General features: G+C 33.1%; 1 protein-coding gene across 4 annotated transcripts; it reads right to left on the bottom strand.

Annotated features, from left to right (window-relative positions):
- Window positions 1-4,318: 4,318 nt before the first annotated feature.
- LOC145570342 (uncharacterized) lies at window positions 4,319-15,371 on the bottom strand. 4 transcript variants are annotated; one of them, XM_081629387.1, is made up of 9 exons: window positions 15,238-15,371; window positions 14,893-15,085; window positions 13,681-13,988; window positions 13,296-13,519; window positions 12,405-12,551; window positions 12,197-12,321; window positions 8,328-8,532; window positions 6,712-6,965; window positions 4,319-4,844 (listed from the first exon to the last, which is right to left on the bottom strand). In XM_081629387.1, exons 2-9 carry the CDS (start codon window positions 14,991-14,993, stop codon window positions 4,676-4,678), a joined length of 1,533 nt encoding a protein of 510 aa, XP_081485513.1. In that variant the 5' UTR covers window positions 14,994-15,085; window positions 15,238-15,371; the 3' UTR covers window positions 4,319-4,675. The 4 variants fall into 4 exon arrangements, with proteins under 4 accessions (XP_081485513.1, XP_081485515.1, XP_081485514.1 ...); XM_081629389.1 differs by having other exon boundaries at window positions 13,681-13,985; XM_081629388.1 differs by having other exon boundaries at window positions 14,893-15,082; window positions 15,238-15,361.
- Between the last annotated feature and the right edge of the window lie 1,091 nt (window positions 15,372-16,462).

Here is a 16,462-nt window from a genome sequence, read left to right as displayed (position 1 = left end):
TTATCTATCTTTTTGCACTTTGATCTTTTTTACTTTGTCGTCTTTTTTCAACACTCACTCACTATCAACATTATCTAGTTTCTCTCTCAATATCCTGAATTTACATGCAAAAATTAATAAGTGTTAAACCTTTTGAAAACGAGAATAGTATTTCATTTTTAATTTTGTTTACGTGCAAGTGACCAATTTTTATGTTAGGATCTGTAACAATAAAACACAAACTTACTATCGTGTGAAAAATTCATTGAACTATTCACCAGTCCACGTCAGATGAATGTCAGATTACATACAAACTCAGCAAAGTTTTATCCTAAAGTCAATTCTTAAATGTGTGAGTTATTTTCTAAACATATCGTGACCTACGCGATCTAAGAATTACCTAGTAGGAAAGAAAAATTAGAAGATTAGGCCCCATTTGTATTTGGATCGTTTCATTAGATTTATTCTATTTTCCAATTTACATTCCATAATATAACTCAGAATTCTCCAACTAGATTCGAAGTCAACATCAAATCACAAGAGATTTGATTTATTTGCTTAACTGGCCTAAGGTGGTGTTGCTTTCATCTTGCAACATTGAAATGAAAAGTGACACAGAAAGCAGCCATGACTTGTGAATGGTCCACACACAGTAATCATAAGGCCCAAAATTTTATTTTAATAAATATAATTCAAGAATTATTATCATGTCATAAGAAGATTTCCATAGATGGGAAAATTAACTCCCTTTGACTTTTTGTTAATTAATGTCAACTTTGTTACTATGTCTTATATTCATATGTCTTATATGCTACAAGTAAATTTATTGAATGCATGTAATGCATACATGAAAAACAACTCAATTTACTTTAACATGGCCTTGAAAACATCAAAAATCTAAGAGGGTAAAAAAAGTGAGTGTTTTAGATTGTCCAAAATTTAGACATCAATAATTTCTCAAGTAATATATACTCCGTTTTACGTGTACTTGTACTCTCTGATATATTGTATAATGAGAGAAATTTAATGAGGACAACCATAATATTATAAAAATTATATGGTCACAACTATTATACATTAATATTTACAGAAATATAATACCCACAGTTGTTGATTTATTTACAGAATTATCATGCCAATTGGACAAAATTGTTGATCTATTTGCCATTTGATAAACAAAATTTGTTTATCTAAGAAATAAATTGGGTCTTCTGCTTATACTTTTGTATAATGATTATCTAACATACAATTAATATTTGTGAAACTGTGTAGAGGACCAATCTGGCTAGACCATGAGCTAATATGAGAAATCAATTAGCTAGATAGTTGTATTGTTATGAGAAATCAATTAGCTAGATACTTTTTTTTTTTTTTTTTTTTTTAATTTTTTTTTTAAATGGCTTGAGTTGATATCTATCTTTACTTTATGTTTAAGTTATAACCAAATTCCAATCGACCACTTTTATTTGGGAGTATTGGGACGGAAAATAGATACATGTCCATATATGATCTTATTTTTATCGGCCTCACTTTTATGCATATATTTTTAAAACGCATAATATTAAGTATTGATGCTCAATTTTGCACTGCAAAAAGAAATTCTAAAACCAATACTATTAGTAAGAAAAAAGGGATCATATTGAGAAAAAAAAAAAAAAACAACCTAGCATGTGATAATTTTTTTTGACAGGAGCATGTGATAATTTTCAATACTGTGTATATTATTCACATCTTCATCCACTTATCTTGTCAATATGACCCACTCCAAAAGTCCAAATGATACAGTTAAACGCACAATTAGGGATATACATAATCGATTTTCCACTATTATTGTTTGATTAACTTTCCATGTAATTAAATTTGTGTATAATATAGCTAGTCTATTCAATCTCTTAGCATCAACAGTCCAAAAGGCAAACAATGAAATTATTTAATACTTTTTGATCTAGGGGAAACATGATGAACAATTGAAATGACATTCATTAAAGTGTAATTATATCGCCTAAAGTAGGTCATTATGTATATAATCTACCTTCACTATTTTCCCTAAATGAGTGCCGTTGTGTTGTAGGCTATGACAATGAAAACAAGATTAAGACTGCCTTGATGGTCATGATAGATAGGCAAGCCATCCCGATTTGTGATTCTTTAGTTTCACACGAAGTTATAATTTTTAGTAAGAGACTATGAACCACTTCACATGTGAATGACCATAAATTTTCATTATAGATAAGTGAATGATCAAACTAGAATGAACGGGTATAGTGATTCGTGAAAGATAAACTTAATCAAACAAATATTATCCTTGTTTAATAAACATATATGGCCTGGTGCACACGTCACATATGACATACTATACTTATTAAGTTCACACGTGTATGGTGTACATGCATGTGCTATATACACACATACGCGACTAGTGTAGGTACAGAATATATTGTTTAATTATATGCATCATTCAATTCCGATTACTCTCGAATCTACGACAAAAGTTGAGAAAGAGAGAGTTCATTCATTGAGAATATGAATTGAGGAGGTAATAAAGTCATCACGATGAGTTAGTAAAGAATTTAGAAAGTGTACAATAGAAGAAAGCACAAGATGCCTAGCTAAGAGCTAATACAATAAAAACAAATTTGACCAGCGGCTCAATATATCTTCATACATATATATATAATAAGTGAACAAAAGTGGGAAAACTTTGCTTTTGTTTTGGTTTCTTTGAATAAGGAAAAAACTCCAAAAATAAGTTTCTCTAATTAATTATTGTAAGAACTTTCTTACATGAACTTTCATACATACCTTGCTAAAATATTTAATTTGTTCAAACAAATTAAAGTAGAAGGGAGCAAAGATTATCTTGTAAAAATGTACTTTAACTTTTATTTTGTGCGATCTTTTGTAAAAGTATAATCAACCACTAAAAGATATACCTATCATTTTCTCATCAAATTTGTGTTCCCACCAATTTGATTAATTAGTGATTAAATTATTTGAAGATGACTCATACCATGCAAGCTTACTACGTACAATATAACATACTTACTTTATTACATACATAATATTATATACACCCTAATGTTGTGACCAAGGATAATAGAATATACACATTTATTCATGTAAAGAGAAACATTATGTAAGAAAGAGTCAAATTAATGACTCAGAATTCTAAAGAGGGTCAAACACTCCATCTTAGCAATGCCTTAATATAAGGGAGAGTGTTGGATACTTGACTAATAGAGTAGATTTGAATATATTGTTAAACAAAATCCGTGTTGCAATTCATATTGGTAACTCAAACTATACTGTGGACTCGGGAGTATCAAGATGGTGTTATCGATTTATATTATATAATCACAATTCACCAGTAAGATTGTTGATGTGTGACAGTGTAAGATATATATTAATTAATTTATATGTGATTGACATGTCTAACCATTTTCACATCGCCCGTGAACATAAGATTGGGATATAACCATTGTTGAGGTAAGGACGAAGTACAATAATTTGTATGTCCTATTTGTCTTCCAAGACTTAAGGAGTACTCTTGTGAAATTATATGTATTTATTTATCACTCATTCACTTTTGTGTTTTTCGTTTAAAGGGTAAGTGGTACTTTTCCTCTTTTTGGTGTTATGATTACAATTATTTGATTGGACCACATTACAAGAAATGATATACAGTAAAAATTTTAATTCTTTTGATCTTGAAGCTTGAAATATGTAACAAATCGAGAACAATAATTGGTTGAAAAAGATGAGGCAGTGCATCCAAAGCATTGATAGTTGAATAAGGATCAAACCAGCAGAACCCTCTACATATTTGGTCGAAGTATTTCTATATCCAAATTTTCAACTTCATCACTATATACATAATCTCAAACTAATTCTGCATTTGTTTTAAATTGAAGATATTTTCCATAAATTCCTAATTTTATACAATTTCCAAGAGTGTTTTTAATGCTTATATATAGCTTTGCCCTAAGGGCTATGTATAACATTACCCATTTTATAATAAGGTAAGAAATGCCCTTTGGGAGTGGAGGGAAGGACTAAAAGGAACCCCCCCCCCCCCCCTTGAATCTTTTAGGGCCTGTTCTAATTGACTGAACTGAACTTATTGAAACTGAATTAAACTGAATTGAATTGAATTGAATATTTCATAAGAGACAGAAGTTATGAACTGAACTGAACTTATTAGAGCTAAGATGAACTGAACTGAAAATAAGCTGAAGAGAACAGATCCTTAGTAGGTTTTGATCCTCCAACCTTGACTACTCGTTGATAATAAAAAGATAAGACAATGAACATAAATGTACATAGTACAATGTACATAAAATTATATGGTGCAAAGTTCAATCTTCTCATTAAATGCAAAAATAAATTTACAGAAATGATAATAAAGGGATTAATCGATTGAATAAAGGGGTGCTGTAATAATATACCACCAAAAATGACAAAAGACCTGCTCAAAACAACAAATAATAATTTTCAAGGCCCAACAATTACCAAAAAAAGAATGGGCTGAAACAACTGGGCTGGGCTAAACTTAGGACTAGCCCAGAAAAGAATCACTGGATTGGAGTAGCAAGGTTGCTTTGTCCTATATAATCCATCCACTCAAGTGTATATTACTAGCTAACAAAGGTACAAAGCAAAATTGGAGAATGAGATGAGGGAGTTCCAGAGATCATCTTTACTTCCACCGTAGAGATTGCCTTATTCCGGTATATACAAGTCCTACAGACCGTCCAATCAAGCTAACAAGGAAGAAAGAGATGGCATTGCGAACCTGAGAAACTATTACTTTCACCATCGGCACTGCAATGTCAGACAACTCGAGTATGAGGCTGAAGTAGTACTTCCTGAAATCAAAAGATTTGTAGGAATATTAACGTCAGGATAAAAAAAAAAAAAAAAAAAAAAAAAAAAAAAAAAAAAAAAAAAAAAAAAAAAATCCTCATGCAATCAGTAAAATAAAAGGAAAGTTCAAGACTTCTTTGTTCTAGTTAATTTGCCCCATAATAAAACGGTTTGCCACAAAGCTATCAGAAAAATGCTACAAAGTTTGAACAAACCACCCAAGATCCAACTTGAGACAAGAACATATACCATAACTCGAAAACAAGTATGAAATGTAATATTCTAAGTCCTTCCTAATTACCCCCCTCCCCCCCCCCCCCCCCCCCAAAAAAAAAAAAAAAAAAAAAACTCCCAAAGGTACAAATCCTATGGCTGGCATAGTTGTAGATGTGACTTCTCTAAATAGATGCCTCATACAGAAGCAATGGAATGGCAAAATGGCATAAGACAAAAGGTTGATACTTGATATTAAGTTGCACAGTTCAAGACACCTCAGATTCAGCTAAGACCAAAAGAATCAGTGTCTCCCTTGCACTTTTACTAGACATCAATTGTCAAAAAGCACATGAGTAGATGGCTTCCTCCATACTACAGTCAGAAGCTTCTAGAATAAACTACAGCATATCCTTCATTCCTTCCAGGTATCATAGAGTTACATAATTCAAAGTTTTCTATGAACCTTTGAAACAAATTTTTTATCTCAGTAGCTGTAAGCTTGTAATCTACTTATCTCCAGATAGCAATTAAAGAATCAAAGCAACCTAAATCCAAGACCACAGTCTAGTTTGCAATTCTTTATATGCGTGCATGCTAAGCCAATTCAAAGATAGAGCAAGAGCACTCGGCACCAAAATTAGTTATTCACCACACTTTTCTAGTTTTCTGTACTACAAATCCACCACAAGCAATTACAAAAAAGTACCGGTTCTTATCTTCATATTCCCTCTGTCTCATAATCTGACACAGTCAACTTTGCACACATGCCAATGCACTAGTTTAACTTTATTTTTATATGAATAAATATTAATGAAAACTATTTTAAAAATTATAATTCCTCCTTTTTTTTAGTAGCAACACTTTTTTTTTTCCACATTCTCCTAGGCAATTTTTGAAGAGGAGAAAGATAGAGTGAAAAAAAAGAAGGGACCCATGTGGATAGGAGAGAGATATAAATATCAAAAATAGAAAGTGTTGCAACTAATTAACAATTTCCTAAATAGGAAAGTGTTGCAACTAAAAAGAAATGGAGGAAGTATTATGAAATTTTATATTAATACCTATCTAACAACATATTTTATGATAAAATATGTTTTTATTATGTTAGTAAAAAAAATATGGTCAAAGCTAATACATGAATAGTGAAAAAAGTCCAACGTTCCAAACATTCTGAGACGAAGGGAATATAATTTTTGTTTGCACATCCAATAGCACTATTAGGCCCTATACTCTTCACTTTAAAATATAATTTCAATTCAGGAAAAATAATTTTTAAGCAATAAAAATCAATAACTTTAAAGATCAAATATAATAGGGAATCAGTAAAAAAATAAGTTTTAATCAGTATAAAGTTAATTTCAGTTCAGCAAAAATAATTTCAATTCAATAAAAATAATTTCAGTTTGGCAAAAATAAGGTGAAGAGAACAGGGCCTTACTCTTGCTATTCCATAGTTTAAATAGGCATGCATTAATAGGATGAATGGACAAAAGGCTAGACTTTCAAACAGGAGACTGATTACAAAGATACTGCCCTAACTTCAATATATGTGCTTGGTGCAACTTTTAAGCCATTTCATGCAATATTAAGAGTACCATAATTATAGTTTCCACATATTTGGAAAATAAGAACTTGGGGGGGAAGGGAACATACCATCCTTTTAGGGCCCTTAGTTCCCTTGTGCGCTTTAAAGTCAAAGAGAAGGTACTGACTACAGAACAGCGTAGTGAGGACTGCACATGTACAGATTTCTTCAGAGTAAGTCTCCTCCACCAACTATGACTTTCCTTGAGTGTCTCAGCCGACTCACGATAAGGTTCAGTATTTAGTACCCGCAGGTTGAATCGATCCTCATACATTAATACAATTTCTCCAAAGTTCTGGTGAATCCACTCACGCATAGCTACCTTACACCATAAATCCAATTCAAAGAGTCAGGGGGCAGAACTGCTAAATTTATGGAGCAATTGATACATTGCTGCTGTTTTTCAACTTTTCTATTTACTTCCTATTCCAAGACAATGGAGCTCTTTCTAGAGACTGAAAGGAACAAAATGTTACTTTGACAGCCATATTAGCATCAATACTGAACATTTGAGGTACTTCACACAAATTGAGTCATAATTCATGAAAGGAAGCTGGATAGAAGACAAAATCTACAAAGAAAATCAATGAAGGGGAGCAGGAATTAAATACAAGGTTATGAAAAACACTACTTCTAATACTCACATCAGATTTTTAAGGAAAAAAATAGAAGAAAGGTAATTGACTAATCACTTTATAGCTTTCAATACTAGATCAAGTTTGGTAAATCAATTTGTGGGAAAATTATATGAAAAGGATATTGCAAAACAAAATATATCCTCTGTCCCTAAACCATCCTCATGTATACTCCCTGTCACTCTCAAACCTTCATCCCATAATTAAGTAAAAGCTCAAAGTTTTAAGGTTAGAGGAAAAGGTTGAGAGTCAACATGATTTTTTTTTTTTTTTTTTTTTTTTTTTTTTTTTTTTTTTTTTTTTTTTTGTGGATTAAGAACTTATGAAATTGTTAAATTAGTTGTAGGATGTCTCAAAATTCAAGATGTGAACTTATTACTACATGTTACCTACTTTGGTTTTTAGAAAAACCACCCTATGTGATAAAGACCAATATTCTCCTGAAACAACATCAATCCTATATCTCTCAAAATTCCCAAACTATCTCTTACTAATTTTTTTCACACATTTTACCACTCTTTAGTCCACCCCCAACTAGTGTTCTCAATTTGCATCTAAAGAGTGACAAAGCTTAACAAGAGGGCAATTGTAGAATAGAGAAGGTAGTGTACTATGCCTCAGCTTCTTATAACGATTACATTTCTACAATGCTACTCACTATGTTAACTTAGATCAACATTGCATCACTGATGGAACAAGAAGAAATAATCTGATTCAGTTTCAGGGGATTCTTAGTTTTACAAGTGATGGATTTTAAAACAGATTGGAGACAATTTTGGTCATAGGCAACAGTCAAAATACGTAGTAATAAGACCTGAAGTCCCAGGATATCAAAGTGAAACGAACACATATATGAATGATTATATACATATATTTCAATGTATAGATCTGGAACACAAGAATGTAAACACAGGTGGTCCTTCCTTTGATAAAGGCTGATCACCGAAATGATAGTTGCTCCTAATTCTCCTCTTTTGACTTTTGAGACACTGATCATTCCAAGACTGTTAGCAGGGAAAAGGAAATGAAGAACATGAAGAGGGGGATACCTCATTTCTTAATTTCTGCAAATCTCTGGTCGACAAAGTACACATGGACAGCCCAAAGTTACTAATCTTTTCAGAAATGTCACTGTCTACAGATATAACCTCCAAATATATACTTGATATTGCATCAGCAAGGGTAATAATTAGATCTTCCAATATAGCACCTCCATGTAAGGGATAAACATTATGATCATAGTAGCTACATTCCCTGCAACAAAAAAGGCAGATCCGTGTCAAGTGATAAAACTTCAATTTGGGGGTTTGTGAGCGTATCGCCATAAAGAAAAATCAACAAAGAGAAGAAGAGAAATGGTAAAAAGACCTGAACAATTCTACATTTCTATGTAAGTAAGATTCCTAAACTCTATAAATGTGAGTCACCAGAAGTTATAGTATAGAAAATGTTACTCCCTCCGTCCCTTAATTAGATGCCTACTTCTTTTTATTATGTGAGGAATAAATGCTAGAAGTACCATATAATTAAGGGACGGAGGGAGTAGTAGACAGTCACTGGTGGGGCATTATTCTTTATATCTGTTCATTTCCTTCAAATTAAAAATTCTCATTTATTGTAACATGTGAAATGACACCTATAACCTCACAGAATGGAATGTTGTGCCCATGACCCACTGTAAACTATGAATGAAAAGAGCACCTGTAAGATAAATTCAATCAAAGCTCAAAATACTTGAGTAAAACCTTTTAGTATAAAATATTATCGTAGAAGCATATTTCAGCCTTCCAGGTAGAGTAAGTACGTCATGAACATCAATTTTACTTATTCATTGCAAATTAGATCTTGAATATTGAGACTGCTCAAAGAGAGGGACAATAAGTATGGAAAACAAAACATAAAGACAGAAAAGACCAAGTTTCCATAATAGTTTAGAGCAACCTAAATATAAAGAAAGAAAACCCCATTCTCTTAAACTAGACAGGGCAAGAAAAAACCACATACTCTTCACTGGAGTTGGATTTAAAGGATTTATTCAACCTGATGTGAAATGAGACTTGAACTACAATAAATAAACTATCATAAAGAGCAGTTAAAGGATGAGGCTGGCATCAACAGAAGGCGGAAATTTCACTTTAATTTTTAGTATATGTCATCATGTAAGAACATGGGAAAATAAAAAGTTGTAACAGCTTATCAGAAGTAAGGAGCTCATTTTGACCAAAAAATTATGGGTAGAGGTGATTTAAAAGACCGAGAAAGGATATATCCAAATCCAATAACTAATTCTGTGTACAAATAAACCTGCAGTTGAAGCTTTTTAACATCTAAGGCAACTGCTAGCATTCACAGAAGGATTACCACAATAAATCTTTAGTACATATAGGCTTACACTAAAGTGCATAAGGTTTTGAGGTAATTGGAGAAAAGGGTCACAATATACCTGTACTTGAAATACTAAACACATATATTGAAAAGTGAAGAATTTCGTTAGACACAGAATAGAGGTATTAAGTTATGTCACAAGTCCTCCAGTTCTTTTCAGCTGACACAATTCTTTAGTTACATCCAATACAAAAAATCAACCACTGATATTTTAATTACCAATAAGAAAAAATTATAGAAAGTTGATATACTGAAATCATGTATCAAGACAAATCTTACAAGACCCTGCATGACTATACTTTTCATTATGTATAAATCACAAAAGATGGTCAAAGGGGAGTGTGTAAATAATGCTAAAGTTGAAATGTATCAACTAAAAAGAAACGGAATACGTATAGGCCTTACTCTATATAGCAGTCACAGACTTACAGATATGCTCAGAAGAAAACTTTTCAGACCAATATACCTAAGTTCAGGGTTTTTGTCAATTATTTTGGCTTTCGGAAACTATAGGCACAAAGGATGCTAGAAGCTGTTCTATCTTCTATGTGCTCGTTCAAACAGATGGAGAGACTAAGAATCCTATTCAAATTCTACGTGCTTGTTGAAATACATTTTCCCTTCATTTCAATCTAAGTATCCATGTCACCTGTTTTGAAAACCTCTTCCCTCCTCATATAATTTATTACCTTAACAGAGGAAATCAAAGATATGAACTTAAAAAGAACAGATGGAATTTTTTAACCCCATAACCATCATCAGCACCAATTAAAACCACACCTCAGTGACCTCACCATACGACCACTCACAAATCTGCAGCCCATGGCCATCCTTCCCATCCCTAACAACACAGTCCAATAACCATCATGATCAAGGCCAATGTACAAAAAATGAATAATTTCAAGCAAGAAGGGAAGGCAGAAGCAAAGCAGTTAAAGAGAATGAGAGAAGGCTTGAAGGGGGTGGAGCCACACCCAGTCTAGAAGCACTGGCATTGGCCATTGAGGGGTAATTTAGTAGCCAAATCAAGCCACATTTTGTGCATGGTTTCTCAGTAGAAAAAGAGAGATTGAGAAAGGGGAGGCTGAGGCAAAGTAACATAGGAGGCGAGAGAGATAAGATGTGGGTATAAATCAACATATTTCAGTAAGAATAACAACAATTGTAATCTTACTATTGTTCAAGTTACAACATTTAACTTACTAGTTACTAGAGAAGTAAATAGTTAAATCTGCAAAAGGTGCACATCATCTTCTATTTCCTTTTAGATAAATTTTGAGGGAGCAACATAATAGGCAAAATTGATGTCCATAACATTTTCCAGACTAGCATTTTTATTACAAAATATATTCACCAAGAACCTAGAATAGCATTACAAGATAAAAGCACTTCAAAAACTAGGCCATAATTGAAATTCAATTTCTTGGTCTGTATCTTCCATTTTTGGAAACTTATAAAGTTCTTCCTTTAAACCCTGATCAGTGAACCTCCAAAATCCTTCAAATTGTATCTGATCAAACCTAGGGATTGTAGACTTTCCCCCATTTCCATCCCGTAGCATTTGCACGCAATTCCCCATTTTTGGCTCATTCTTCGTTGAATCACCAACTTCTTCCAATTAACTATCCTTATAGAGTCTCTAGTGGTGACATTACAAGATAAAACTTTGTCTACCTACCTTGTTCCTAATGCCAAACCACCAAAACCCAAGTTAAAAATTTCCCCTTATAAAGTGGCAATGCTTACAATTAGCCTGCTGCTTTTTTAGTGCCCTTTTAAGCAGTATAAGAACATCAGCCAGTACCTAGTTTTTTCAATTTGCAAACCTTTAAAGTTTTACAGGTATATTCAAAGGACAGAAATATTTGGCAAGCTACATAAAATGTAGGTCCCTAGGATGATCAATACACAAATGTTGACAGACTTGACACAGATGAAAAGGGTAAAGGGGAACTTCAACAATATCAGTGCTTTATAAAACTCAGTACTAAGTTAGAAAACCCTCAAAAGGTACAGGAAGCAAGTCCATAAATCTCAAGCAAGAACAAGTAGGGAATCAACCAGCCCAACCCTTCTAATAAAGGTCTAGGTTGTATTACCTCCATTCTAATAATCAGCACCCTGAGGTCTAGGTTGTATTACCTCCACTGGTTATATAATAGCATCAATAGTAAAACAATCTATCAGTTCGTCTACAATTTTTCTTGCTTAGAATGACTTAATGAGTTCTAGCAATCTACAACTGAATGTCATACTTCTATGAAAATCAGTATTTTGAACATTATATACCTCAAAAGTCAAACAAAGAAATAGTGCATAATAAAAATAGTTTGTTGCAGAAAGATGATTCAGTTTAATTGATCAGAAACCAGATATGCAAAATGTAAGGTAAAGTCCTTTTTCTCTTTATTAAAGAGAAAGAACAATATATACTGCTGAAAGCATTATAGTGAGTGTACACTCCATTCTACCAAATGAATCAATTTAGACAAATAATCAGCTAGAGCACCCCAACAACCATAAACAAACTTACCTAAAGCAACCATATCTGAAAAAACCTATCAAATCTGCAAAAAGATCCATCTTGCCGGATTTTCTAAAATCTCCTAAGATGATATCTTCTCCTCTCAACTTCTCTGACATAGACAGCAAAAGCTCCTACACAAAAACAGAGCAAAGAATAATGTTGATATCTCAAATGTAACTACTTTGACATCATAAGCAATCTGTTCAAAAAATACCTTGTCAGGCTTGCAATTTTCTACGCTGAACTCCTTTTCCATCCAAGAAAACAAAGCTGATTGACAAGCCTTCTTTACTGTAGAGGAAAATAAACCCAGCCATTCCTTCCTTTCCATAGCCATTGATGTGTCTGGAATTTCATTAACCTGTCCAGACAATGGAGAAACTTGAGCAAGAAAGAAGAAACAAAATCAACATAATTAAAGGTTGACAAAGGAGATTAACTAGGCAAAATCAATTCACTATATGAAACAAGTTATCACATGATATCTTCGTAAACATCCACTACCACTCAATACCAAACTCTACAGTGGTAATCGGCAGTAATGGATACTTGTGAAAAAAAATACAGTGTAATGATATTCTTAGTTTTTAAATTTTCATATTTGGTTTACCCCATGATACCATGTGACCTAGACCTTAATTCACAGTGAAAAAACAATGTTCTTGCCAATTAATTTCAGAAATAAGCCAAGGTAAGATGCCCCTAGGAGCTATAATCGTAATTAATAAGGGATTCGTATTAAAGAAAAATGATTTCTGGAGCAGGAAAAGTATAAAAGAGCTACAGAGGAGTTGTAAACTCACAGCAAAGGGAAAAAAATAGTTCGCTTAGTTGTCTCATGCTTAAACCTTAATATATATATATACATACTACGTATATACAAAGCATGGATCCCAAGAGTATGGGGAGGGCAAGATACATGCAGCTTCACCCCTGACAAAAAGACAGATATTTTCGTGCAATTTCTCAATATAATTACAATCCTCTACATTAGATGCACATGTTTCATGTTTCAAGTGTCCAATGTCTGATAATATATTTCACGACGGAAACTAAACTGACAACAAGGAAACAAGCTGATAGCACATAAAGAACCTGTGCCCACCATTTTCTCAAGTTGCTCAACCAAAGACAAAAGCAACCTGAATCTGGGACCAATAGCAACGGCATACAAATTAAGAGGCCTTTTTGCACGATCTAATTCATATTCTTTGGTATTTTCTTCCACACTAACACCATTTTCAATAGCAAGAAGAGACTTTGTGATTTTCCCTTTCACTGCATCCCAGGAAACAATGACAACCATGCTGATCTTCCTTTTCTGTTGTACTGCAAAATTTAAATATAAATAATTAGAAAAAGGAAGAGCAGAACTAGAACAAGAAAATTTAGCACATATCTTCATAAATTAAGACAGTGCAAACTGCAATTGTACAATAGAAGATGTATGGTAAAGAAAATCAAACTTTAAGTACAGTAAGCTTACCTACCAAAAAAGATGGGACTTTCAGGGAGCAGCAGGTCATTTGACTTGTTCTTTTGGGATCTTATATAAGAGTCCCCAGAAGGAATGACTCCAGCCATATAAGCAAAGAATATGCTAGCAGTCAGAAGCACTTGGTCAATGACAGGAACCCAGCTAGACACAGCAGCACTCTCGAAGTCTATCATAGTTCCCAAGCAGCTACACCTCATGGGACTTCCACTAGAAACAGGAGTTCTGAAAGTAACTGAAACAGACATAGTACTACGCTTGCTGACTCTCCATAAAGGAAGTGATGCAGACCTACAATTTCTGCTGAGAAAAATATTAGAAGTTGTCAAAACCTCCATAGAGGTACTTTTGCGGACATATAATGATATAATCTCTGCAGAGAAAAATATTAAAAGTTGTCACCCCACAAATTAAGTTAATTTGTAATTAACATGAAATGCGCAGATCAAATAAGTGCATAGTTGACATACTTCTACAGAATTACACCAGGTCATGCCTATGACAGTTTGTCCTTTAAACTTATACACGAAAACACTAACAAAAAATTCCTACTCCAAAGCAGAAGCCTCGGTAAAGAATGTTCTTTTTCGAGAACGAAATAGCAGAAGGCAATAAAACATGCCTTGCAAATTGCTTCGATCAGTACAACAGAGATGACTTCTAGAAAGTGTTAGTGACAAAATTGGAATGACAGTCAGTAACATATGGAATATGAAATTATAGAGAGCAAGCCTAAAAGGGGTTGTCATTAACATAAGATAAATGAAGCTTCAAAACAAAGAATACGAAAATTGTAAGTAACAAATTTCTCAAGATGCTAAGTTCCCAAAGTTTTCAACCCAAGAATCCATCATAATATTCCAATCAACACATCCAAAAGTCCCTAACATCATTGCTGAAGCTAAACCTCGTACTTCCAATAGGCATTTTTGGGAGCTACATATCCATAAACAGGCAATATTAGAGCAATATTTATGGACATGACTCCACAAAGTTATGTTACACACCCATTGCAAATGCTTCCACATCATAAACAGGCAGCATTTTGTCAAATGATGAAGTGCAAAGAACCCACATTATATCAATTTCTTCGATTCGACAAAATAACAACACTACAGTTCTAGCAACCACAGAATAACAACCAAAATGAACAATATTATCATACCAACATGAAAATTAAAACGAAATTGGGAGGAAGAACAATCACCTTGGGAAATTTTTGGGGTATGAATTCTGGGGTTTGAGCCAAGACCCATTTGTTTGCAATAGCAGCTTGAAACTCGATGACACAGTCCCACATTCCGCCATTTTTCTACAGCTTCAATCTCACCCAAATGCTCAATACATTTTATTCTCCCAATCAAATACGAAAACAAGAACTTCGTTTATGCTTGAATCTACTGAAAATCAATCATAAACAAACAAAAATCAATACCTAAACAGACAACATATTCATTAATTTTCAAAGAAATGGCATAAAATTCTAAAAAAAGGCGTAATTGAAGTGGGATTTAGGGATTTAAGGATGAGAAAATGGGAAATTAGATGATACCTGGAGGTTAATTCTCATGAATTCACAGTGTTAGAAGGAAGGAAGGAAGGAAGGAATGGGCTGAGTTTTTGACTGGTTTTGCAAAGATGAAGAATGGCAGAGAGAGTGGACCATGATATCTACAATCCTTGGAGGTAAATCATTAGTCCTCTTGGGCCCTTTTCGCAAGCTGGAATTGGAATTTGGTGATTACTCTCTCTGTTTTTTATTGGTTAGTTACGTATAGTCAGTCATATAGACCTGTCAATTCAGATTAACGGGTCGGGTTTGGGTCAATTTTAAGTTGTTTAGGATGGGTCGGGTTCATGTTTTCTCTTAATAAAAAGGGTTAAAAATTGAGTCAGATTGGGTTGGATCATGAATTAACAGGTCTAGTTACATATATTTTTACTTCATGTATACATTAATATATGATCAAAATGGACCAAATAGCAAATGTGCCTTTAAAAAAAAAAACCAATCCTATTTGAATAAGTTTTGTTTTCCTAGGAGATATAAAAGAAAACAAGAGATTTGAAATTGAATTTGTTGCATTTTTAATCTACATCAAAATATGTGGTGTAAAATGCAGTATAAAAGTACTTAAATTTCTAAGGTTTTAAATAAAAAATTTTAATTTGTTTTGTGGTAGTAATCTTTAGGTCATTAAAATCCATTTTCCACATTCGTTTATCAAATTTTATTTGCCTTTTATGGAGTATATGGAACAATGAATTAACTTCAAACATAAACCCTTTTTTTTCCTGATTAAAGCCCCAAAAGGGCAGCTCAAATATCATTACTTAAAGAAAGCAAATCATTCAACATTACAGAGCTAATGGAAACAGGAAAAATCAGCAAATCAAATATTACTACCCAACTCCCAAGGAGGCACATGAGCAAACCATTTAATTCATCGTTTATCTTTCAAAAGGCTTTTGTCGATCACATTGTATGGCAATTATAGACTCATATCGATATACGGAGTACGAATATTTCTATACAGAACTTTTTTCTTACCCTTCCTAAAGAGCTAATTTAGGTTATTGAGACTCTCCCTTACCAAGAATATTAAATCTATATTATGATGGGTCTGTTGTTTAGAATTATGCAGTAACAAATATGATAATTCGTGATTGTAATGGTGTCATATGGTGTTTTTTATCCATTAAATCATATTTTAGCCTCTTTTCAATCGAAGTTACTATCTTACAAACCTAATTGTATTCGTGTATCTTTCTATTGA

This window comes from Chenopodium album, chromosome 12 (genome assembly GCF_948465745.1).
Source record: "Chenopodium album chromosome 12, dcCheAlbu1.1, whole genome shotgun sequence".
NCBI lineage: Eukaryota > Viridiplantae > Streptophyta > Magnoliopsida > Caryophyllales > Amaranthaceae > Chenopodium > Chenopodium album.
The sequence above is the reverse complement of the archived record's forward strand: the minus strand, read 5'-3'. Positions and strand labels throughout refer to the sequence as shown.